The sequence below is a fragment of the Parastagonospora nodorum genome (assembly GCF_000146915.1).
Source record: "Parastagonospora nodorum SN15 chromosome Unknown scaffold_15, whole genome shotgun sequence".
NCBI lineage: Eukaryota > Fungi > Ascomycota > Dothideomycetes > Pleosporales > Phaeosphaeriaceae > Parastagonospora > Parastagonospora nodorum.
This window is the reverse complement of record NW_001884563.1, coordinates 59410-81856: the sequence shown is the minus strand read 5'-3', so window position 1 is coordinate 81856 and position 22447 is coordinate 59410. Positions and strand designations below refer to the sequence as shown.

Here is a 22447-nt window from a genome sequence, read left to right as displayed (position 1 = left end):
TTGTGCAATCATCATCAAAGCAATACCCACATTCTAGCCCCCGCATTACGCCTATCATCACTTGATTAAACAGGGAATTCAGGGTTTTATTAACCACAACTTTCGTAGATGCGAGCTACCTGCTTGAAGCTTGTTGATTCGTGCAAAGACTACAGTGCCTCTGAATGCTGCCATGCCTTTCAACGAACCATACACAGCTAAAAACTGCCAGATCCTAGTAGTGCGAAAACTCCCCACAAAAAAAGAATACCTTAATAACTGCAAACTGTGCGTCACAATCACACAACTTGAGATCATTTCTTGTTTTCAACAATTGAGTCTAACATAAGTAACTAGAATCAGAACTATGAAGAGCATAAACAACGGCAATCAATAAAGAGTGATGATAGCTAGCTATCTTTTAATATGGATGCGGTGCAGGGCGCTCCTCTGCAGCCTACAGTGCGAAGGATTGGTTGCCATAATTTTGTAAACTCTTTACTACGTAGGCAGATCAATCCCAATATAGCGGAAATTGGTATGTAACAACAACGAATCTTATAAACATATGAAATGGTTAGAATTCAGCCTACTCTAGCTACCCCTTAGAAGAACGCCATGTATTGCTCATGTAAAGGTCCTCATCACTGTGAGAATTACTCTCTTGATGCGCTACTCGACCTCCAACAAACCACATGCCAGTAATCCCCTTGAATGCGTCCATTGTTGGGAGCCTTTTCATCTTAACAGCATTCCACACATCAGTGTTAGGATCGGAGCACGATCTCCTCCCCCAACGTGGCGTATTTCTCGGGCGGGTTCAACTTGTGGTTCCACGTCGTTATACAGTCGTATAAATCGTTCTCGACACTGTACGTTATGAGATAGCACGTGCCAGACGTGCAGTCCTTACCCTTGGCTATCTGCGGACAACGCATCTCTGGTTGAGTGAAAAGAGTGTGAGCTATAATAATTTTAGCCTGAGCTAAGGTAGATCTCTTCATGTAGGCCGCGATTCCTTCGTTTGGGTTTGTGAATGTTGCATTTGGGATGCCGACGGGGAGATCATGGGCAAGGCTAACTATAAGCATGCAGGGAGGGGCGATTTCCACAGTATGCTCCGATACCACTTTGGAAGTGGGTTCAGAGATTTTGGTCATTCGAAATAGTTGGAGGGTAATCAATATGCGGTGGACGAGGTGATACCTGGATGTAGGGTGTGCAGTAACAACGTTCAATCAATTTAAAGCAGCCTTTTATATCAGAACACTAAGTCATGGAGATGAGTATTGCGCTGCGACTGAAAGCTTTGCGCAATCCTGCCTCTTTTGCTCACGTTTCTTCGACGTATGCTCAGCAGCATGTCATAAAATGGTCATGACCTTGCGAGCCTATGAAGAAACGCAGCATATCGGGGTGACTAAATGCAAGTTTCAGGAGCTTGAGTACAACTGCTTGGAAACTGGGCAGTGAGATCAACGTGACTAGTGACCTTAGGAGCCGTACTAAGTGTCATAGCGGCCACTGGCTTCTTCAATCGCGATGATGGTTCAGCGTTGGTCATGTGCTTCTGCAGTTATGGTCGTCAGGCTCTGACGCTGTGTGAAATCTGGCTCAACGTTTGGATGTTGCGCCGGCAGATTCAAGACTCTTATGTTGGGAGCAGGATTTCGCCCTGGTCATCACCGCGAGTCCAGAGAACAGTCTTGACAATGAGTATTTTTGATACAAAGGTGCACATCATTTTTGCTGCCCTTTTATTGCTTCACGGCCATTATAGCTGTAATCACCACTACACATGTCCATTTCGATGTGACGAATCCTCGGGTATAGTCAGTCGGCATGGCAATGATCTTGACTGACTCATCAACGAGTTGCGCACCAGCCACACGAATATTTTGACCAGCAAACGCTTGCGCGTATCTTACGAGAGGGAACAAGCATACCTACTGATACAGTAGGCGTTTTGATGTGATGAAGTAGAGTTGGAGGGCAATTTGACCGTAAAGCCATTTGTATCAACGGCGGATGTTATGTACACCAAGTACAGCTGCCTTGTCTTGTCAGTGGCCAGGGAAAGAAGCGTGTTACAGCTCATTGGATCATGGGTTAAAGCATACTATTCAGTACCAAGCATAGCACTGAAGGAACGCGAAGCATAAACAAACACGATCTGCTGAGACACAAGGCTGGTGTACATTCATTAGAAAAACACTGAACTCATGCTCTTAACGTACAGAGGCAACAATGAACACAAAACAAGCCCGATTGTTGAAGTTCACAAGGTGCCGTATTTTCCACGCCAGTGTATACCCGAATTCAAAGCTATCGAGTCTACGTAGGAAAAAAAAACCCCCTTTCCACCACTTTCTACTCACCGTCGCTCTGCAAATGTTCGTCCTCATATATGACTTGATCTCTGGTTGGAGCGTCATCCCCAACATAATAGACCCCCGTACAATTGTCCCCTACAACCTCCTCGTGAAGCCATTCACGTTTCTTGTCGGAGAAACGAACATGCATATAATCCCATTCAGGAACGGGCGGAACAAACTCCGAAGGGGACCATTTCGTAGATGCATGAAGTTGATTCATTGGGCCGTAGAATGCAACGTAGTTGAAGCCTTTCTCCAAATTTCCATCCGCTGGCTTTATCGATGGACCGATCGCGGGAGCATCGACGAAGATGACGGCTAGTGTATCCTTTATCTCTGGCTTCTCGTAGTGTTTGCGGAATGCTATGGGTGTTTTGAAATCTAATACTTTTCCTTCTACGTAGGCTACAGGTGCCAAGTAGATTTTCATCTTCAGGGTCGATGTAGACGTCATTTTTTTAACTATGCTGTATGCCGAAGTGTTTATGTAGATCTATAGTAGTGAGGGTTCTGTAGCTGCGTTGTGATGGTTGCTTGTTGTAATCTGTAACTGTTGGTGCAGACCTTTTCTACGGGCCCAAAACAATATTTATAGCTATGCACAGTCATACAGCATAAGAAGAAGTCTCAGTTTCGATAACTGACGCTAGATTATTATAATATGCTGACAACATATTACTACCCAAGAGCATGTTGCAAGCAATGCCGGAAACAGAAATGTCGTCCCTGAAGCGGGACACGCAACAAGAGGTGTGGCTCATAGATACTGTCGACTCAAGCAACTCATGCGCGTAGCAGATGCATAACATGTAGAAATGCAGTCATGTAGAGACTCATTCGAGAATGTAATACTGTATCATTCCCAGCACCCCACTCCCCTGATGACTCCTCCGCTCCCAAGCACCATATAAACCCACCCTATACCATGTCCACACCTCCATGCAAACACGAACAATGTCCTCCCACACAAAAGTAGACATACTAATCCACTTCGCCCCATATGATGGCGACTCGCTCTCTCTCTCAAACCACCGCACGCCCGCTGATCTCCGCAGGCAACTAGATCCCACACTCCTCTACACGAAAACATACTCGATCAGCAAAGATGACATCCCTGGCTCGATCTGGCGTCCAAGCAATGGTGACATGAGCAAGGGCTTCTATTATTTACTAGTCTTCGATAAGGGTTATACACATCCGAATGGGAGGACTGGGGAGGATTCGTTGGTCGTACCGTCTACTCTCTCGTGGGAAGAGGCTGAGGTCAAGTACATTGAAAGCGACAACCCAGTGCCGTGGGTAGAGAAGATTTTCGGGCCAGGGTGTAAGGCGGTGTATTATCTTGGTGAGGATTGAGATGCATGAGCGTGTCATTATCATAATGGAACGGGGCAGGTAGTATTCAGAAAGTATTTCGCGGCAAACTTGCGCTCTCATATCGGTGATCAGTATGGCAGTTCATTTACTACATGGAAGGTCGGGTCTGCTAATCACATTCTGGTACATTGTCATGGCATCAGTGGCGACCACGGGGATGTTCAAAAGCTCCCACACCAGAAAGAGTCACAAGCACGGCATAATTGAGAAAGAACAAGGAAAGAATGGACAAACCTTTGTGGGTGTGTTCGCATCGGGAGGGTACGGCGGGTGGATCGGGTGGGTCAGAATCGCGGGTGAATCGATGAAAGGGATTGAGGGAGGAAAGGTTCGACGTTCTACGAATCGATCGAGTAGAGTACAGTAAGAGCATGGGTCACCGAGTCGAGACGATGATCGTGAACAGTAAAGCAGATCGCTTCGAGAGGGAATCGCCGGGTATCGATCGTCAATGTGAGATTCGAACTTGATATGATTAACCTGTGGCAAGGCCGAGCAGTATAGCTAGCCGCCAACCGAAGAAAGAACAAAGCCCATGCACCGTTTTCAGCTACTCAAACACCGATACTTAAACCAATTTGGGAAGTGAATATAGTGACCGCAGACCATCAGACCACCACAATGGCCGGAGCAAGCGCGCCAAGAAGAGCAGGAACTCAGCTCTACTCAGCAACGTCGAGGTCTTCATGCACGACTGGAGGAGGAGGGGACTCGGCTGTCGTTGATCAGATCATGTCGTCGCAGTCGGAATTGGTATGCTCACCCTTGCGGACTTCGGCGGCAGGAGCGTCGGCCTCGCGGTCACGTTCGCGCCTCTCATCGCGGTCGCGGTCGCCACGGTCGTCCTCGCGATCGCGCACATCCTTCATCTCGCGGTCACCGTTGGGGCTCCTAGAGCGGTCACGGTCACGGCGGTCGTAGTCGCGCTCGCGGCGGTCGTCCTTGCGAGGAGAGAAGGCCTCACGGTCGCGGCGAGGAGACGTGCTTCGGCGGCGAGGAGAGCGCTCGCGGCCTCCACGCTCGCTGCGCTCACCGCGCTCAGAGCGCTCACCACGGGGGCGGTCGCGGCCAGAGTCAAAGCGCCAAGATGCGGACGGAGGCGTGCGTGCCCACTGCACCTAATCTGTTAGAACAGGTCAAGCTCTTAGACGGCTGAGGTGGGACGCACCTCAATCTTCAGCAAGTCGTCGCGGCCAATGCGCTTGTTGTGCATCTCATGGTACGCGTCATCGGCATCGCGACGGCTCTCGTACTCAACAAATGCAAAGCTGGCGGGTTAGCGGCTGCCTGTGGCTGGGGACAGGAATGCACTTACAGCCTGCTCGATGCGGAGCGCGGCGCAGGGATATCGCAGCGAACAAGACGACCGTAGCTTGGAGGTTGTCAGAGATAGCCTAGTGGTGAAATCGGAGCGGAGGGTGCGAGGAAGGAGCGCGCGCAGGCGGGCAGGCGCGCACGCGATGAGTTTGCTACGGGAGGAACGGGGTCGCGCGACATCGAGCCGGCGAGACAGCATCGCGGGGGTGAAGGATATACTGTAGGAGACGGAGATGGACGGGGAGGGGAGGACGACGGTCGAGTTGGGCGAGGTTCAGGAAACGTACCGTTCGAATTCGTAGGCGAGGTCGCGAGCGCGGGTGCCGTGGCCGAAGCCCGTGACGTAGAGCGTGGTACCACCACCGCGGGACATCTTGTAAAGATCGTAGGCTGCCTTTGTGGTGTTGTGCTACGGGACTTGAAGGTGAGACAAATCGCGGTTGTGGGTGGAGCTGGTGATGATGTTGAAAGTAGTAGACGAGGCAAGCCCTGGAGAAAGACGTAGTGCTGGTCCGAGCTTCTAGGTCCGAGCTTCCGAGCTTGGCGCGCCGTCGTCGTAGCCCGCCCGGGTTTCGATGTGCTTCCTTCGCGGATCGCAGCCGGAGCTGCAGTACTTGGGACCACGACATCCGCGTACGTATGACGGACTGCACTGAAGTAATTTGAGTCTATAATGCTGTATTATTTTCCCGGTTATTATTGGAGGTGACAAAAACTAGCACTCGGTTGAAACTGAGACGGAGCAATCGTCACACGGCAACCACGTTTGACAGTGACATCCAAGAGGGTTGAACATACAGCAGCAGATGAAAGAGTTGGTAAAGAGTATATAAGGGTGCTAGAATGCTGAGATATGCCCATGGATACTACCTTCATAGTCTGAAGTCTACAGTTGTAGACGTGCTGCAGTCACGTGATCGGTCCGAATTGATTTATACATATCTTGGAAAGCACAAACTCTCACACGAGACCTGCTTCGTTACAAAGCTCAGGCTGGAAACTCACCAAAGGGCTTCCCTTCCAGCTTAAAGTACCCCGGGGCCAACCTCTGAAAGACACCCGTCGGATCATACACACCCGCAACCTGCTTCAACCTGTTCTTATTCTTCTCCCCGTAACTACCAATTGGATCCTGCCACCGGAGACGCGTAATTCATGTAAATGAAATCCCTCTGCAAACCCCTCTTCGCCGCCTCATCCCGCAGCCGCGTCCACAAGGTATTGCTGAACGAGTACATGCGCTCGTCGTCAGCCGGGTCATCCCACTTCAGGGCTAGGTTGGCGATGTGGATGGGCCCGCCAGAGGGATCGAGTCCGAGGGCGTTGCCGCCGTTTTGTTGCATGCCTTGCATTGCCGGGACGGTGATGGCTTGGAACGACAGGGCGGGCAGGACGCCGGGGGCATCGGCAATGGTGGATACGAGCTCGAACAGCGTGTCAACGCTGAACTTCATGAAGTCGCGGTCGAGCTTGGAGGTCCAGTCCCAGTACGTCTGCCGGGCGCCTGTTGGTTGTCCGCCACCCAAGTTGCGCGTCAACGTAGACAGATTGGCGATGGTTGTGTTGTCTTGGGCTGCGGGGATGGCTTTGTATTCGTCGAAGATTGCGGGCCAAGGAGTCGGGTCCGCATACTCGATCTCGGTGATGCAGAGCTTAAATCCAGCTTGCACGCCAAAGGAAGCTATCTGGGCTGCTTTGACGTCTTTGGCTGAGTTTTGGGCAATTTTGGTAAATGCTGTGTATACTGCATCAAACTCTGGCTCGAGAAGCAAGCGCGGGCCTCCCCACATTGGGCCTTGGGCGAATGTCCTATATTTAAATTTCGTGACGACGCCGAAGTTGTTCCCACCGCCTCGTAGAGACCAGTAGAGATCCGGATGGCTTGTTGCACTGGCAGTTATAATGAGGCCAGAGGCTGTCACGACTTCGTACGAGTCCACATTGTCGCATGCCCAGCCGCGCATATTCGCAAAGTGAGAGATGCCTCCACCGAGAGTCAGTCCGGACACGCCGATGTCTTGTACCTACGAGTGGATTAATACTGATACGGCTCGTCGTGGTCTATAGAGTTGGGCACTTACTCGACCGCCAATAACCACCAAGCTTTCCTTTTCGAGTGTCTCGTACACTCTCAGCCAAATATTGCCAGGTCCAATGGCCGCAAGTTTCTTATCCGATGATAAAACTATTGAGTCCATCTTGTCAAGAGCGATTGTGATCCCACCTTCAATGCTGGACGCCCCTGCAAAAGCAGCATGCCCTCCGCTCTTAGCAGCAAAGGGGCACTGCGTCAATCGAGATATGAGAACAGTCGTCGAAACCTGGAGTGCACTTGTAGGCTTGAAGATGCAGAACGGGTTGACTTGGCCCTGTTGGCCTGACCAGTATGCGCCAGTGAAGGCATCGTATGCTGAGCTGCCTTCGAAAAGCACGCTGCTATTTCCGAACAGAAAGTTGAGGCTGTTGCACTGCGAATGATATTAGTCTTTGACGTATACCGAAGCTGTTTGCCAACAGGATTGAACATACAGCTACTGAGCAGCCGTTGTTCGACGAGCGCCCGACGAGACCTGCCAGACCTGGCACAGAGGATACATCGATGCCATTCTTAATGAGGGCATCTGTCACATTGAAGTCAGGTGGCTCAAAAGGATCCGCAGAGGCGACTGCGATCGATGCGCCTAGCAAGATACCACCGGAGAGCTTCATTGTCGATGGCGGCCAAGAAAATCACTCTACCTGGTCCTTAGACTGGCGGGCTATTGAAGAGGTGTGGGCTACTCTAGGGTACCAATTTACACAGAGAGCAGTGCCAATAGCGTCTAGGTCCACTGATGAGCTGGAACCCTCACAAGGAGTTTCATGCCGGTAAGCAGCCCACTACTACATTAGCGACTACTCTCACCGATAATGGGTGCATCTAGCTTAGTGTCACTGCAGGGCGAAATCCTTCGCAATATCGCCTTATAGGTTAGCTTGTGATTGGCCATCAGAATCGCGTAAGTGCGCTTGCTGATTGTACATGTAATACTGTCAACGTAGAAGGGCGAGACTATCATCATGTCGTTCAGTTCAAGTTGTACCGGAGACAGCTGACAGTGGTTGTATGGCGACGTGAGGAAAGCCAGAAAGGAAGGTCACACTTCCAAGACCCGAGCGAGCATCGGACGATGAGAACCGGGGTCGCACAATATGTGCATCTTGCTCCACCCCAAGCTTGCTGGTAGTCACTTGGCTGCACGTCAGCCTTCTTGCCTGCAGCTGCGAGTTCCTGAAATCGCTTAAGCTCCGCAATTTGTCCCTGAGCGGCTGGTAAAAGCGAGTGGCTGCCTGCTTGTAGGTCGCAGCGCGATGTTGCGGAGATCCCGACAATACGAGCAAAGGAAACTTGAGATTCGCCATGCAGTCCTAGGATGGCTTCTGCTCATATCGCGTCCTTCCCAGACTCCCTATCTCTTTCGCCAACCAGGAAGCGTGATGTCGATCCATGAATGCATCAAGAATCAGTGACTGGATCCATGACAGCCTTCGTGACGGCCTTCAATCGTGCTTGCGGAGGCTAGACGTGCATCGACGCAATGACAAGGCTTGAAGTGCCGATGCGTGAGTAGGGCTGGCTTGCCAGTACACAATTCATAGTCCGAGTCACTAGCGACGATTCAGCACCTGCATTTTCTGACTTCGAGGTCGCGCGGGTCACGTGCGCATTGCTTGGCAATCAACCTTGGAACTTGAGCCCGTTTTCCTAGACAACTGCGCGCCATCACACAGCCACCGAACATACCCACAGCACCACGCGCAAAACCCCTTCACGAGTTACGAAGTCATCTCCACGCGCTTCACGAAAAGAGCGCGACGATAATCCGCATCTGAAGACGCGCCTTCCGTGCTCCCTTTGTTTCTACCACCTTTCTCTCTTCCAAGTCCTTCGACGCATTCCTATTGCACCACTTCCTCGACATGGCCGATTTCTCAGTCGAGTCGCCTTTGGCGGCTCAGCTCCAGCAAGTCGTGCAACCCAAGTTGGCCGAATTCGGGTGGACGACGGGCGGCGACGACACGACGCTGTTCGACTACATTCTCCTGATGCTGGCCAACGACAAGAACGAGACACAAGTCGCGCAGGAACTCTCGAGCGATCTTCTTGACTTGGGCCCGGAAAACACAGAGACACAGCAATTTGCGCAATGGCTGTTCGAACAGATCGAGGTGTTGAAGCGACAATTAGGTGGCGGCGATGCACAGAACGCGCCAGCCAACGACGAGCAGATGAACAGCGCATTAGATGACGGTTCTGCGCCAACACAAGACACTGACATGGAGGGCGTAGACTCGGCATCTGGCAGCGTGTAAGTAGCTACATTTTCTGCCCCCTTTCACTCGTGCGCGACGTGTACTGACAGCACTCAGTCCCACCGGCCCACGCGCCATGCGCAACGGCAGCGGCTCACAAGCAGCGCGTCCTGCACGCGGCGGCCGCATGCTCAACCAAATAAACAGAAACATGCGCAGCGACGACGCCTTACATCGTGTCCGAGGCGGTGGTGGCGTTGGAAGAATCAACTCACATGCCGGTGCCCCACCGAGAGGTCCCCGCGGACAAAACGTCGGACGCGGTATGGAAGCCATGGCGAATGGCCGTGGCATGGGCAACGCCAACCTGAACATGGGCGCGGGCATGAACGCTATGCCTATGGGCGGTATGCCAGGGATGCCTCAAATGGCCTCTCAAGGCGGCATGGCCGGCGGCGGTCTCAACCCGCAGCAGCAGATGGCGCTGATGCAAATGTACGAGCAACAAGCCCAGATGATGCAGCAGATCTTCTCAGGGGCTACGCCAGGTGGATTCGTCAATCCCAACTTCAATACGAACGGTCGCGGTGGCAAGAAGTCGCTCCAGTCACGCATGGACCGACCGCACCGTGGTGGTATGCACGCATCCACCAAGTTCACAAAGAAGGAGGGCCAGGACGAGACCATGGGAGACGCTGCGGCCGGCAATGGCGACGGCATGGAGGTTGAGACAGCCCGCCAAGAGCCTTCCTCGACCATGTGCAAGTTTAACCTGAGGTGCTCCAACCCAGACTGCCACTTCGTCCACCAATCGCCCGCTGCACCACCCGCCACACCTGTCGACATGAACGATACGTGCGACTTTGGCGCCGCGTGCAAAAACAAGAAGTGCGTGGGCAAGCACCCGTCACCAGCACAGCGCCAGAAGTTCCAGTCAGAGCAAGAATGCGCCTTCTGGCCCAACTGCCGCGACCCTGAGAACTGCCCGTACAAGCATCCCACCGAGCGGCCTTGCCGCAACGGCGGCGACTGCGCTGTCACAGATTGCCCGTACTACCACACAACGACCAAGTGCAAGTTCAACCCCTGCTTGAACCCCCGCTGCACGTTCAAGCACGAGCCCGGACAGAAGAAGAACACAACCAACAAGTGGGTCGCCCAAAAAGAAGGCGACGGAAAAGAGCACGTTAGTGAGAGGAAGTTTGTGGATGAAGATATGCCGGAAGAGTCCATCATCCCTGGCCAAACACCAATGAATGAGAGCGTGGATGTGCAGTCATAGACTGACGAGGGCATTTGAGTGGAATTCTGAAGGACATGATACCATTGGCGGTGGGAACGGGGTTGGCTGCATAGGGTGGATGAGCATGTGTACTATAGTGTTGGATACGGCATGGCTAGATGCAGCGGCGTTGACAGACGAAGGGGTCTGGCAGTTGACCCAGGTGACATTGTTACCGGGAAAATGGACTATTCGCTTTCTTGGGTGGCCTTGAGTGGCTGCCTCTCTCTGTACAAAACCTCTCCCACCACGCAAAACAATTCGTGACGGATACCCGTTCCTGACGCGCCGAGCTAAGACGCCATCATGCATGCGGTAGGGCTGAGCTCCCGCCAAAAAAGCTCAATCAATGACGGGCCGAGCACGGACTTCTCCACGCCCGCAACGTCGACTTCACTCCCCCGTCCCGCAATGGCTCTCTCCAAACCCGCGCCATCCCACGCTCCCTACAACCGGCAATGCGGCTTACGAGGCATGTCTCATCCACGTTGAGGCATTCCGCCATCCGACCGGCACTATGCACGCAACACCGGTACTCGTCGACGGCCGCGTATCCCGCTAACATTGCTGTTCTGGGCGGTGGGGTTGCGGGCCTGTCGAGCGCGTACTTTGTCTCGCGCGAATTTCCGCAGAGCAAGATCCATTTGTACGAGGCGGGCAAGGATGTGGGCGGGTGGATTCAGAGTCGCAAGGTGGGGGTTGAGGGCGGGGAGGTGGTGTTTGAATTGGGGCCCAGGACGTTGAGGAATGCGACTGTTACGGCGCATTTGGTATGTTTCGTACCTGTGTATATGGGAGAGGGGAGGTGAGGCTAATTGGTGTTGTAGTGTCAGGAATTGGACCTCGTCAAGGACATGACGTATACATACCGCGACGAACCGGCTGCGAAGAATCGATACATCTACTATCCGGATCGCCTGAATAAATTGCCCGCGGAGATGCCGAGCCTGAGCCAGTTTATCTCCTTGTGGAGGAGTGGGATCATGGCGGGCGCGTTTGGCATGATTAAAGAGCCCATGGTACCGAAACGCCCGGATCAAATGACGGATGAGACGGTGGGGAGTTTCCTGGCTAGGAGGGTGGATGAGAGGTTTGCGAACAATCTCGTCTCGGCGGTCTTTCACGGGATATATGCTGGCGATATATGGAACTTGAGTGCGAAGACGCTGCTCAGTACGGCGTGGCAGCTGGAAGGCAAGTATGGCAGCGCAATGGCTGGATACTTCAAGATGCAGCAAGACGAGAAGGGACAGCTCATGACGCTGGCGCATCCGTTCGATGTAGAGGCAGCACAGGCTATGAACGACGAATTCGACCTGGAGGATGAATACGTCGAGAATCTGAAGAAGGCGAGCACGTTTACCTTCAAGAATGGGTTGCAGCAGTTATACCAGGCGTTAGCGACTGCAGTCAAGAAGACGGGCAACGTGGACATCTACACCGAGCGACCTGTTCAATCGACCAAGCCCCTCGAAGACAGCAAACCAGGCGTCCAAGTAACCACAGGCGTACGTTCTCCCTCCCTCTTATCCCTTACATTTCTCAGACTAACTCCCCGCAGACCACCGGTAACGAAAAGTCCTCCGACTACGACCTCGTAATCTCCACCCTCCGCTCTCCCTCACTCACCCCCTACATCACCGTCCAAACCGTGAACCTCTTCTACCCGACCCCCGACCTCACGCCCGCCGGCTTCGGCTACCTAATCCCGCAGTCCGTCCCCTTCGAGCAAAACCCCGAGCGCGCGCTCGGCGTCATCTTCGACAGCTGCGCTATCCGCGGGCAGGACTCCGTCCCCGGCACGAAACTCACCGTCATGCTCGGCGGCCACTGGTGGAACGACTGGGCCAGTTACCCCAGCGAGGAAGAAGGATTGGAGATGGCGAAAAGTGTTGTAAAAAGACACCTGGGCATCACTCAGGAACCTACTGCGTCCTACATAAATCTCAGCCGCGACTGCATCCCGCAATACACCGTCGGGTACGAAGACCGACTGAGAGATTTCTCACGTGGCATTGGTGAGGAGTTCAAGGGCAGGTTGCGCGTTGTAGGCAATCAGTTCAATGGCGTGGGTGTGAATGATGTTATTACTGGGGCGTGGAATTTGGCGAGAGGACTCAGGGGTGAGGGGTGGAAGGGGAGGGATGTTGGATTAGGACGGGTCGGGGATACCAGGGAGTGGAGGGTTGTGCCGGCGGGGACGCTGGGGTATAAGAAGAGGGGGTGGGAGGGGAAGATGCCGGGCGGTGTTTAGGGAGGTAGGGAGGGAAAGTGAATGATGTATATATAGTAGAGGTTAAAAAGCGAGACATGAAATCAGTGCAAGTAAAGGGCTTTTTTGGACGGAGGCAGATGTGAAGTCTGAGAGTGATCGAAATGTGTATTTCGTAATGGTTTTTGTCTGAAGAGTGTCGATTGAGTGCTGCGAGGTTACTTCAATCATTCTATGAATGGTGGTAGAGAGAGTATTGTACTCCCATCAGACATTGGTGGACGTGCTTTTAGATTGACGACAGGAGAGTGAACGCGACCCGTTGGGGGTTTTGCGATTAGTGTTTGAAAGACTTCGAAGGCTTGTGGAGAGACTGCTGCGCCGATACGTAAGATAGCAAAGCTATTCTTGACGTTGAAAAAGGATAGTCCGCACGGCAGGAGTGAGTAAAGAGTTTCAGCGGCACCCATTTGGTGAGGTGAGGGGGGATTGTGAAGGGCCGGGGGTATTGAAGGGCGAGGGATAGTGTTACTTGCAAAACCATTATCTATCTTGTAGCTCACAATGAAATTTCAACCAAAGGGCGATTGACGTTGAAAAGACACGGCCCTAAATGGCAGCATCGATTTATGGGCTCGGTCTGGTCTCATTGATGGATACAAGTAGCGGTTCAGACAAAGTGTTTCGCGAAACTCATTGTATTGGTGTTGTTTGCTCGTGTCGTGCTCCATGCAAGTCTCTCGCAATCACGGTCAAGGCCTGAATTCTCCGTTTTAAGATTGCACTCAAGCAACAGTTTCATATTTGAAGTAGCCATATAAGCAGCCCCGAGGCGAAATCTATTACACTTGGTGAGAAACAGTAAGTGCCAAGAAACACTACCACGCAGAATGACAAGAAACTTGAAATAGCGCAATGAATGCACGAAGAGGCAAGCCGGTCCTAAAAATCAAAATCCACAAGTTCTCCAAATTCAGTCATGTTCCACTCACTTCCATCTGCTCTGAAATCAGTTGCCTGACTTGCCAGAACCTTCTCAAGCAGCTCATCTGCGAGCTGTATTGCAGCATGTTGATTGTTTTCTCTGGCAAACTGAACAGCACGTCGATGCTGCTGTCTATTGTTCCAGAGAAGGTCCGCGCCATTTTGAACAAGAAAGACCATCATCTCTATACGTCCATGCTCTGTGGCGCCTTCGAAAGCTGTTCTGCCATACAGCAAACCGGGCTCGGCATTGACGTGGGCTCCTGCATCCGTCAAAATTGATGCCAGTCCAACATATCCTTTAATGGCTGCTAACTGTAACGAAGTAGCTCCTGATTTCGATGCTGGTGGCTCATTCGGACTGACACCTTTCCCCAATAGATACTTCACAATCTCTTTGTTGCCAAGCTCTGTTGCGAATTGAAGGGCTGTTCGTCTGATAATGCGCCGGGCTGGGAAGTGTATGTCGGCGCCAGCTTCGGCCAGAAGACGAACTGTATCCAGCGAGCGGAGGCTGATGGCATAGAGAAGCCCGTTCAACCAACCATGCATGTTTTCAAATACGACTACATCGTCAAAATCCTTGATACGCGGTAACAAAACATGCAACATCTGCGGCCTAGCGCCTACGCTGCAACTTATTCTGATGGCTTCACCCAATGGACTTGTAGAATGCAAGGGCACATTGTCGTGTTCTCTTCGAATCGAGTATGGAGGGGGCGGAGGGGGTGGAGGGAGGGCTGGAAGTGGAACATAATCCATCCTAATCGGAAGAATCTTGGGCTTTTGCAGTAAACCTGTACGGCGTATTTGAGAAGGCCATGTTGTGGATTGAATTTTCTTACTAGATGGAATCCACCGGTCCACTATGCCGCTTATGTCGACATCTTTGACAAGCAACTGAACAAGTGGCAGACTCCCGGAAGCGATCGCCCAGCAGAGCGCATTTGAGCCAAACGTTTTGACTCCATGAGGGTATCGATGCTTGAATCTAAGAAGAAGCAATTTGATGATGTCTTCCAGTCCGTACACAGTAGCGACGTAAATGGCACCATTGTCAAAAGGATCCGCTCCCCTGTACAAGAGCTCAGTGAGCAGGGGAAAATTTCGCCTTATGACACCAGCAGCGAGCGCAGTGAGCAGCATGTTACCTGCGTACAGGTATTTGCTCTTCGGGCGTTGTAAGGTATTGACTTGTGCACCATGAGCCAGCAGAACCTCCACTGCCACTGCGCTCTGTCCCAACACTGCGGCCGCCAGCAGCGATGTTTTCCAGTCAGCAAACATTCCAAAAATTTTGCTGAGCTCTTCGGTGTCGGCGTCATTGGGGTTCAACTTGTGAACATCATCCACGGGAAGACCATTGCGGAACATGTCTTCTAGAGCCCCCTTGTCTCCGTTTCCCATTACTCCACAAAAGATTCGCGCAGTGGGAGGAACCAAGTCTGCCATAGTGACAAGGAGGGCTGTCTGCCTCGTTTGATAAGCTGCTTCGAGACAGGACGCTGTCGGAAGAATTTCGGCGGCGAGAAGCTGATTGCAGATAAATTCATGTCCCTCCCTGATGGCTCTCTCCAGAGTTAAGGAAAGATCTAGCAATGGACTCTCAATTAAGGAGGATATATGCACTAATGAGAACTTTCGGGTCGCAAGGAGTGTACCTACAAGAGCAACATTCCCTATATCGCACGCTGCCATGAGAGCTGGCACGAAACTTTGTCTATTCTCAGCAAGCTCCCATATGAAGCCTCGATCTTTGAATACCTCAAACGCTCTTTGAGATTCATTTACGATCGACTCGCTAAGCGCGGTAAATATGTAATGTGGATCTGATGCGTAAGTACGCTTTGAGTTCGATAGAGCGTTCGCGTCTGCACCCATGTCAAGAAAGCGTTCCAGAAGAGGTAGGTCATTGCTGAGGACAGAGCTAACCAAGCAGCTGGCGTCTGGAATAGCACCCATTTCAAGCAGGAGATGGGTTTCCGACTTGTTCTTGAGTTGGACAGCTATGCATAGACACTCGGTTAGAATCGACTCCCAGACGTCTGTAGATATGGCCCTATCCAATTTTCCTCGTTGTAGAAAGGCTTTGAGGATCTTTGACAGTGAGTCGTCCCAGTCAGATCGGAGTAAAAGAGATGGCAAAAGACGATGCTCAAGGAACAACCGGAGGGCTTGGTCCAAGTCATGTGTGACCAGCAACTCAAACTCTTCCTTTGTCCAGTATATTAACATATCCTTCAGATGCATATCTCCTATTCGTAGGCCGTGGTCCAGTAGCAATGCAAGCATCTGAGTATCATGATCCTCATGACTGTCTCTCTTGAAGTAAAACCAGCTTGTTGCGATGGGGAAGTGGAAATGTTTGTTCGGATCGGCGCCATGTTGAAGGAGAATCTGCACGGCTAAGAGATCTTTACTTTCCACCGCGTATTCTAATGGATAGCCTCGGGAGTACTTAGAAGTGTGAAAAGGTTGATTTGCAAGATCGACCCGATCTAGGATTGCTCTCAAAACGGGGCGATTACCCATTATCAATGCGGCAGTAAAAAGGCCTTGTGATAAAGCTGGTTTATAAAGAGATGATATCGAATCGATAGCGTTGCCGAGGAACTGCGGGCCCAGAGAGAGGATGTGCTCCACACTGGCTTTGAACAGCCGGTCGAATTCTGTGTCTGGTTGTGCGAGTGTGAATCCGATGTTGTCGTTCATGAGTCTATGAAATACGGTATAGATGATTTGGAATTCGATGGTTTGTCGTTTGAGAAGCTGTGATGTGCTCAGACTGGACCTTTTCTCGAGCACAGAATCGATGGCAGACCTCATAATAGTACTGGTCTTCAGAATTGCCAGGTGTGAAGAAGGTGTGACCATACGCGAGATTTGAGAAATAGTTGGCATGAGGTAATATGCGAAATCAAGTAGGAAGGAGTAGCGCGATTGGCTTGCTTCCCCTGGGAATAGGCCGGCATCGGTACTCTCTAGAGGAACTAAACCAAGTTGATCCCAATTCTGGAATTCTTCAGCAGCAATCTCCCACGCGGAATTCTGTGAGTGAGTAGACATGCTAGAGGCGTAGTTGAGTGATCCAGTGGTCGAGGCAATGTAGTCTACGTTGAGGAATGTCTGGCAAATTGAGTCAAATGGATCGATCGTGCTCAGATCAGTGGTCGAGCTCGATGCGATGTCCTTGAGAAAAATCCTGCCCAGATCAGAATCGGAATTCCTGGGCTTTGTCTTAGTGATTGTGGCCGAGGCTGATGGCCATACAAGTGTTGCGCGTCTCAATTGATCGGGCCGTGGGTTTGAACGATGAGGGGAGGGTGGTCTGAAGACCAGATCTCGTGAGAGCGGCAAAACTGTTTGTTTCAGTCAGTTCATATGTAGAGGTTATACTGTCCAGGGTCCAAGGGGCAACTGACGATTGTTTGCGGGGCTGTATTTGTGAAAGCCCCATCTCTTCAGCTTGGTTTCGTACTGTGCTTTACTAATTGCAGATCAATATGAATTCACTCAGGCAAGATAGTGATGAAGTTTCGCAAAACACACTTACGTTGCCGAGAAATTGTGTCTGGTGGTCATGATATCCTTGACACCGCCTGCAGCTGTCAAGGGCCTGTTCTCTGTCACGTACAGGCGGTGAATGGTGTCTTTGTGGACCCGCCACCTCTTTTCTGGAATTCGCTGCGAATATCGTTTCTCCATTGTGTTGTATGAGTATGTGATATGTTGGTGGAGGACTTGGATTCAGTAGATAAAAGGTATGTCTTTGGCGAAGATATATTCCATGCATCAGGCTGAGAGCGGGGCACATTGTTTGGGGAAGCACGTGATGGAGATGACATCTGAAATCTGGTTTCCATCCCGCTGACGAAATCTGGAATCAGCCACATACAATGCATGTATATTCGACGAATGACAGCCCGCAAGTATGCCAGTCCGATGGGTACGCGAGATCAAATCTGCTTTGTCCCTCACCGGTGAGGCTGAGTCGTCACAATCGCATCTGCATCGCGTGCTGCATGATACTTACCGCAGGCATAGCCCCAACTATCTTGACACGCATCTTTGAAATCCGAAATGCCTGGGAAAGGACTGCAAATCTGAATTGCCTTTGCGGACGGAAATCTGATTTTGCTTGAGTTATGTTAAGTCCTCAGGGTCGGCGAGCGGCACAGCTAGACTTTTATTAAACTGTCCTTGATCGCGCCAGCCTTGAAGTCGGCTCATATCAGTTCCCTCATCATGACCTGGTCTAGGGACAATATCATTGCCATTCTTGCTCTTTTCGCAACCTGTACGCCCATTTTTGTACTAGTCGCCACAGCTCTACTGCACTTCAGGCGCCAGCGCGTAAAGAAGCAGGGTACGTGCTCGCCTAAGTGAACCAGCTCCTGAGATACTGAACAAGGATAGCTCGGGCGAACATTGAACAACCATCACCAATACAGTGTCCGCAAAATCTGCACCGTGGGCCAATTCGAAGAGAGTCTGCGCTTATGGCACTGATCCTCGTGCAACGAGAGGTGTACTTCGCGAATTGCTAAAAAGCACAAGGTCAGGCTTACATCGAATACGCGATGCACGCTACTGAAGTGATTAGACATCGTAAAGCGGTTGCACTGGCCACAATAAGCATTGTTTGGTGCAATCATTGGTTACCTACCACGTGATGCGCAGCGCAGGTCATGACCAAAATCTTAGGCTCAAGCATTTGGCACGGGACGGCTAAACGCGGATTTCTTCGTTGGACAAGCGAGAAAGCTTCGATTCATGCGTTGGATGGTAGAGGCTTGTAGGATGTGGCGAAAAGGATGTAGCCACTAGTTCAATGAGAAATAATATCATTACTAGTTCTAGGTGCGCAAAGTACTGGCAATATAATCCATGATTCCTGTACTTTGATTAGTATACTATGCGAAGGTGGGTGAGGTGTCCTACCAAGTGTGGTAAACATCGTCAAAAGTCGGAACGGTCTCTAGTTACTAGCAGCGCTCTCAGGTGCATGCTTCACCACCACTTCCCACTCTTGTCTTTCCTCTCATTAAGTAACATCAATTGTTCGCGAATACCCTTAAGCTCGTTCCGGTGCTTGTTGTGCGTATCTTCCAGTAATCTAGCGTGCTCTTTTCGTAGTTCGGTGAATTCTGCATCAAGCTTGTGGTGCCATGGATATAACACAAATATCTGGAAGCAAAGCGCCGAGGAGCCGATGACGAAGTTCGTCAGCGAGAAACCGCGGGTTATGAGCATGTTGCGGATTTGTGGCTGTGCTTGGTGTTGGTGGCGCTTTTGATGCGCAGAAATTGGCAGTAATTTGGGTCGGAAATGCGGAGTGGCTGACAGAGAGTTAAACTGCGCGGAGTAGAAGATTAAGAGTCAAAATAGTGAGGGACAGTCGGAGGAGAGGAAATTTAGGACGACAGACGAAAATGAAGCACAACACCAAAGAGTGCACGCGACCAGAATTAAACACCGCAAACAAAACCTTAACCTCGCCCACGGACTGGTGAATGCGAAGAGTCCAAGGCGCACGAGATTCGTGAAAGTGGCATGATTGTGTCTGCATTGGGCCAAACAAGACTAAGGCCCGAAAGGAATCAGCCCACTTTCGAATCGAACGGCATCTCTTTCGCACTTTACTCGGTGTATAGTCGGACTTCACAACTCATCTCCGAGATACTTCTCAGAGTCCAACGGCGAAACTGTGATAGAGTTTGAGAAAACATGTAGCTTCTTTGGGTAGGTATACGCTGTTCAATCGGCTGTGTGTTCCTAGCGATGGCCGCGGATGGCAGACTTGGAGGTGGTATTCTCCAGTTTCGCGATAAGAATCTGCTTGCGGTGTCGAATGTAAACGCTTCGGCAGCTTTGTTGTTTTGATGCAGTCGCACTTCTGAGAAGTGGATCATGGGAACAGAAGCCTGGTGGAGTTAGTCTTTCTCATGCATTTTAAGACGATGACGTAATCCCACTGCTGTCTTCCACTAACTGTTTCCTTCGAACCCATCTTATCAAAGACGTAATTGTTTGGCGTCAATGTTAAGACACTATGTACTCCGATTCTAGCTTGGTAGTTTCTGACACTGTGCGACTTTTCAATTGCGTTCTTCCCAGCACACACATGGCAGCTAGGTATGGTGCGCGCATATGGTAGCCTTGCAGACTAAGCGCGCTTTCGGAATTCTACGCTTGAGCCTGAAGTGAAAGTTCGAAGCGTGTAATGCGTTCATATTTATATCGAAGGTAAGACACAACTGCGAAGCTGGAGACTTGACAATGCTTCAAAGTTCGAACAGTGATGCATATGGTAGTGCTGCCTTTCCATGTAGACCGTGATTCATTATGGAAGGAATGAAATAGGTTTCACATTAAATCACTCGAAACTTAACAGAATACTATCACTAATCAAGGCTTCAACAAATAGGCTCTGGCAAGTGCAGTGGTCCAGCAGGCAGCCGTTGGAAAGTTTGCCTCAGGATTCACTCACAATCACTATCGAATACTAAGAACATCCAAATTCTCCTTACTAGAATACTTACAAGCACCTATAACGATAATCTCGAAGTCAACATCGACAGAATTTACAAACCCTCTCCAATCACTGTTTTACACCTCTGCCCTGTTACACTTACAACCTGCGACATGGGCTACCGCACTGAACGAGATAAAGACGGCAATAAGATTCCACGTGAACGAAGCGGTAAACCTCGTAGACAACGAGACGACCACCTTAATCTATCCAAGCAGACGGGTACGCCGGTGTACCCTCCATCGTCCTCCGTGTACAAGCACGCTCAGCCGTTCTATCTACCAGACACACAAAATACTTCCAAGCCTGGCCTCGTACCTACAGTAGCTCAGTCTGACCCGCTTTTAGCACCTTCAGATCGTCAGCATCATTCTCTCCCTATAGTTCTCGAGACCCCGTGGCCCCCGCGACCATCTGCATCGCAGGAAGACCGTGTCAGGAAGGACTTGCTCGCGAAGATCCCACCAACCGTGCAGAATCCGATGTCGGTTGGACATACTGGATCATCTGCGGCTTCGACGGGATCCTCCTGTCCGCCTGTGACATTAGCAGGATATCGAGATCCTGTCCCCGATCCGCACCGTATCAAGGATACAAAAGCATCGATCCAGGATCCATTCATCGATCCACAGGACACTATGAATACGCGCGGGCCGTCGATCCCAGTGTCTCGGAAACTCGTCACGGATTCGCACCGTGCTACAACGCGAGATCCGTCTGCCGATTTGCACTGTGTCAAAGACGCACATGAATCATCGATTCGTGATCCTTCCACCGACTCACGAAGAGTTACAGATACACGCAAGTCTTCGGGCGCAGCGCCTCGAGATCCTACCACCAACGCACACAGTGCATATGCAGCAACTCGCAACGTTGCAGATGCACGTGGTTCGTGGGGCGCTGCAGTTCAGGACCCATTCTCCGATTCGCATAGCGTTCCAGCTACACGTCACTCACCGAGCACAGCGACTCGAGCAGCCAAACCATCAAAGCCTGATGCGCCGCGTGAGATACCTGGCGCATATCCAGAGCCGGAACCACGGCACTCTGCTCCTCACTCCGCCGTGTCGTCCATGGCTACGTTACATGCACCAGTCTCGACCCGTCGACAGACTCAGCGCCCGGTAGTCCCTAGCATCCATCCATTCCGACGCACCAATAATTCTCCAGCACGCTCGACAGACACCTCCGGCAATTCAACGAAGTACGTCTCCCCGCGCCACCCGCTCCCCATGCCTGCGCATCCGCTTGCGCTACCATCACCGCTATCCGGATCATCCGCGTCATCCAGCGCTTGCTCATCAATTTCAAAGCATGCAAATGCCTCACACGCCCAGAAGTTGGCCACTTCAAGCCAGACTACGTCTTCCTCACGCCCGAGCCCTTCGTCCATGTCTCCAGCGCCCTCTCCATCTCCTCCACCTTCGTACCATACTTTATCCCCCCTTCCACCTCCGCCTCCACCTCCACTGCCGGCAGGCTCATCCGCGCTCTTCGAACTCGAGCAAAACCCCTGGGCCCTCTCTCCCCGCAGCCCCATGCCACGAAAGTCCAGTCTCAAGCGCGGCGATTCGCCGCGGAGTGCGCGGAACGTGGGTTTTTCGGACACAGATGAAGTGCGGACGTATGAGGAGGATGAGGCAGCGAACAAGGTGGGGATGGGAAGATAGCAAGGCCGATGGAACTGAATTTTGATTTGGATTAAGTACATGTAAGTAGCTATGCGAAAATCAGGTAAACGACTTACACATGTACTTTGTAGTATGCTCAATGACAAACGTCGTGGCTTGTTTACTTTGCAATCAGTACAGGACGAGGTTGGATTGGTGACAGCGATGTGAACATCGGAGCGTGATTTTTTTGACGAATCGGGCGTAGTGTGTGGAGGTCGTCTCGTTGGCGCTAGCAATTGCAGTGAACTCGCGTCTTCTGGAACAGCGCTAGAAGTGCACTGCAATTGCTAACGCTGACGAGATGAGCATTACTCGATCCAGGCTTCTGGAACGACGCTGGGGGGTAATGTTGATGACTCCTTACCTCGAACTCATGACCTGTTTAGTGCAACCGCATGATTCGATGAACTTAAATTCCTTCAC

General features: G+C 51.3%; 10 protein-coding genes across 10 annotated transcripts; 5 read left to right on the top strand and 5 right to left on the bottom strand.

Annotated features, from left to right (window-relative positions):
- Positions 1-2081: 2081 nt before the first annotated feature.
- SNOG_09486 (hypothetical protein) lies at positions 2082-2808 on the bottom strand (the record flags this gene model as incomplete). The annotated part of the gene is made up of 2 exons (XM_001799726.1): positions 2082-2098; positions 2358-2808. 2 exons carry the CDS (start codon positions 2806-2808, stop codon positions 2082-2084), a joined length of 468 nt encoding a protein of 155 aa, XP_001799778.1.
- Positions 2809-3308: 500 nt separating this feature from the next.
- Positions 3309-3710, top strand: SNOG_09485 (hypothetical protein; the record flags this gene model as incomplete). Its single annotated transcript, XM_001799725.1, has 2 exons — positions 3309-3495; positions 3529-3710. The coding sequence occupies 2 exons, from the start codon at positions 3309-3311 to the stop codon at positions 3708-3710; spliced, it is 369 nt and encodes a 122-aa protein (XP_001799777.1).
- A 475-nt stretch (positions 3711-4185) lies between these two features.
- Positions 4186-5493, bottom strand: SNOG_09484 (hypothetical protein). Its single transcript, XM_001799724.1, has 5 exons — positions 5336-5493; positions 5047-5103; positions 4900-4999; positions 4495-4843; positions 4186-4446 (listed from the first exon to the last, which is right to left on the bottom strand). The coding sequence occupies exons 1-5, from the start codon at positions 5419-5421 to the stop codon at positions 4394-4396; spliced, it is 645 nt and encodes a 214-aa protein (XP_001799776.1). The 5' UTR covers positions 5422-5493; the 3' UTR covers positions 4186-4393.
- A 673-nt stretch (positions 5494-6166) lies between these two features.
- On the bottom strand, positions 6167-7757 carry SNOG_09483 (hypothetical protein; the record flags this gene model as incomplete). The annotated part of the gene is made up of 3 exons (XM_001799723.1): positions 6167-7072; positions 7130-7516; positions 7578-7757. 3 exons carry the CDS (start codon positions 7755-7757, stop codon positions 6167-6169), a joined length of 1473 nt encoding a protein of 490 aa, XP_001799775.1.
- A 1251-nt stretch (positions 7758-9008) lies between these two features.
- SNOG_09482 (hypothetical protein) lies at positions 9009-10623 on the top strand (the record flags this gene model as incomplete). Its single annotated transcript, XM_001799722.1, has 2 exons — positions 9009-9393; positions 9452-10623. The coding sequence occupies 2 exons, from the start codon at positions 9009-9011 to the stop codon at positions 10621-10623; spliced, it is 1557 nt and encodes a 518-aa protein (XP_001799774.1).
- A 983-nt stretch (positions 10624-11606) lies between these two features.
- On the top strand, positions 11607-12877 carry SNOG_09481 (hypothetical protein; the record flags this gene model as incomplete). Its single annotated transcript, XM_001799721.1, has 2 exons — positions 11607-12131; positions 12170-12877. 2 exons carry the CDS (start codon positions 11607-11609, stop codon positions 12875-12877), a joined length of 1233 nt encoding a protein of 410 aa, XP_001799773.1.
- A 900-nt stretch (positions 12878-13777) lies between these two features.
- SNOG_09480 (hypothetical protein) lies at positions 13778-15271 on the bottom strand (the record flags this gene model as incomplete). The annotated part of the gene is made up of 3 exons (XM_001799720.1): positions 13778-14134; positions 14186-14445; positions 14665-15271. The coding sequence occupies 3 exons, from the start codon at positions 15269-15271 to the stop codon at positions 13778-13780; spliced, it is 1224 nt and encodes a 407-aa protein (XP_001799772.1).
- A 2793-nt stretch (positions 15272-18064) lies between these two features.
- Positions 18065-18366, top strand: SNOG_09479 (hypothetical protein; the record flags this gene model as incomplete). The annotated part of the gene is made up of 2 exons (XM_001799719.1): positions 18065-18185; positions 18236-18366. The coding sequence occupies 2 exons, from the start codon at positions 18065-18067 to the stop codon at positions 18364-18366; spliced, it is 252 nt and encodes an 83-aa protein (XP_001799771.1).
- A 224-nt stretch (positions 18367-18590) lies between these two features.
- SNOG_09478 (hypothetical protein) lies at positions 18591-19072 on the bottom strand (the record flags this gene model as incomplete). The annotated part of the gene is made up of 2 exons (XM_001799718.1): positions 18591-18642; positions 18834-19072. 2 exons carry the CDS (start codon positions 19070-19072, stop codon positions 18591-18593), a joined length of 291 nt encoding a protein of 96 aa, XP_001799770.1.
- Positions 19073-20464: 1392 nt separating this feature from the next.
- Positions 20465-22021, top strand: SNOG_09477 (hypothetical protein; the record flags this gene model as incomplete). The annotated part of the gene is made up of 1 exon (XM_001799717.1): positions 20465-22021. One exon carries the CDS (start codon positions 20465-20467, stop codon positions 22019-22021), a length of 1557 nt encoding a protein of 518 aa, XP_001799769.1.
- Between the last annotated feature and the right edge of the window lie 426 nt (positions 22022-22447).

Excerpts from the sequence above, each read along its gene's own strand:
- SNOG_09484 (XM_001799724.1), bottom strand. The coding sequence starts at position 5,421 with ATGTCCCGCGGTGGTGGTACCACGCTCTACGTCACGGGCTTCGGCCAC. Across the intron at positions 5,000-5,046 it reads CGCTCCGCATCGAGCAGGCT|CTTTGCATTTGTTGAGTACG; the intron begins GTAAGTGCATTC and ends CTAACCCGCCAG. Across the intron at positions 4,844-4,899 it reads ACGACTTGCTGAAGATTGAG|TGGGCACGCACGCCTCCGTC; the intron begins GTGCGTCCCACC and ends GATTAGGTGCAG.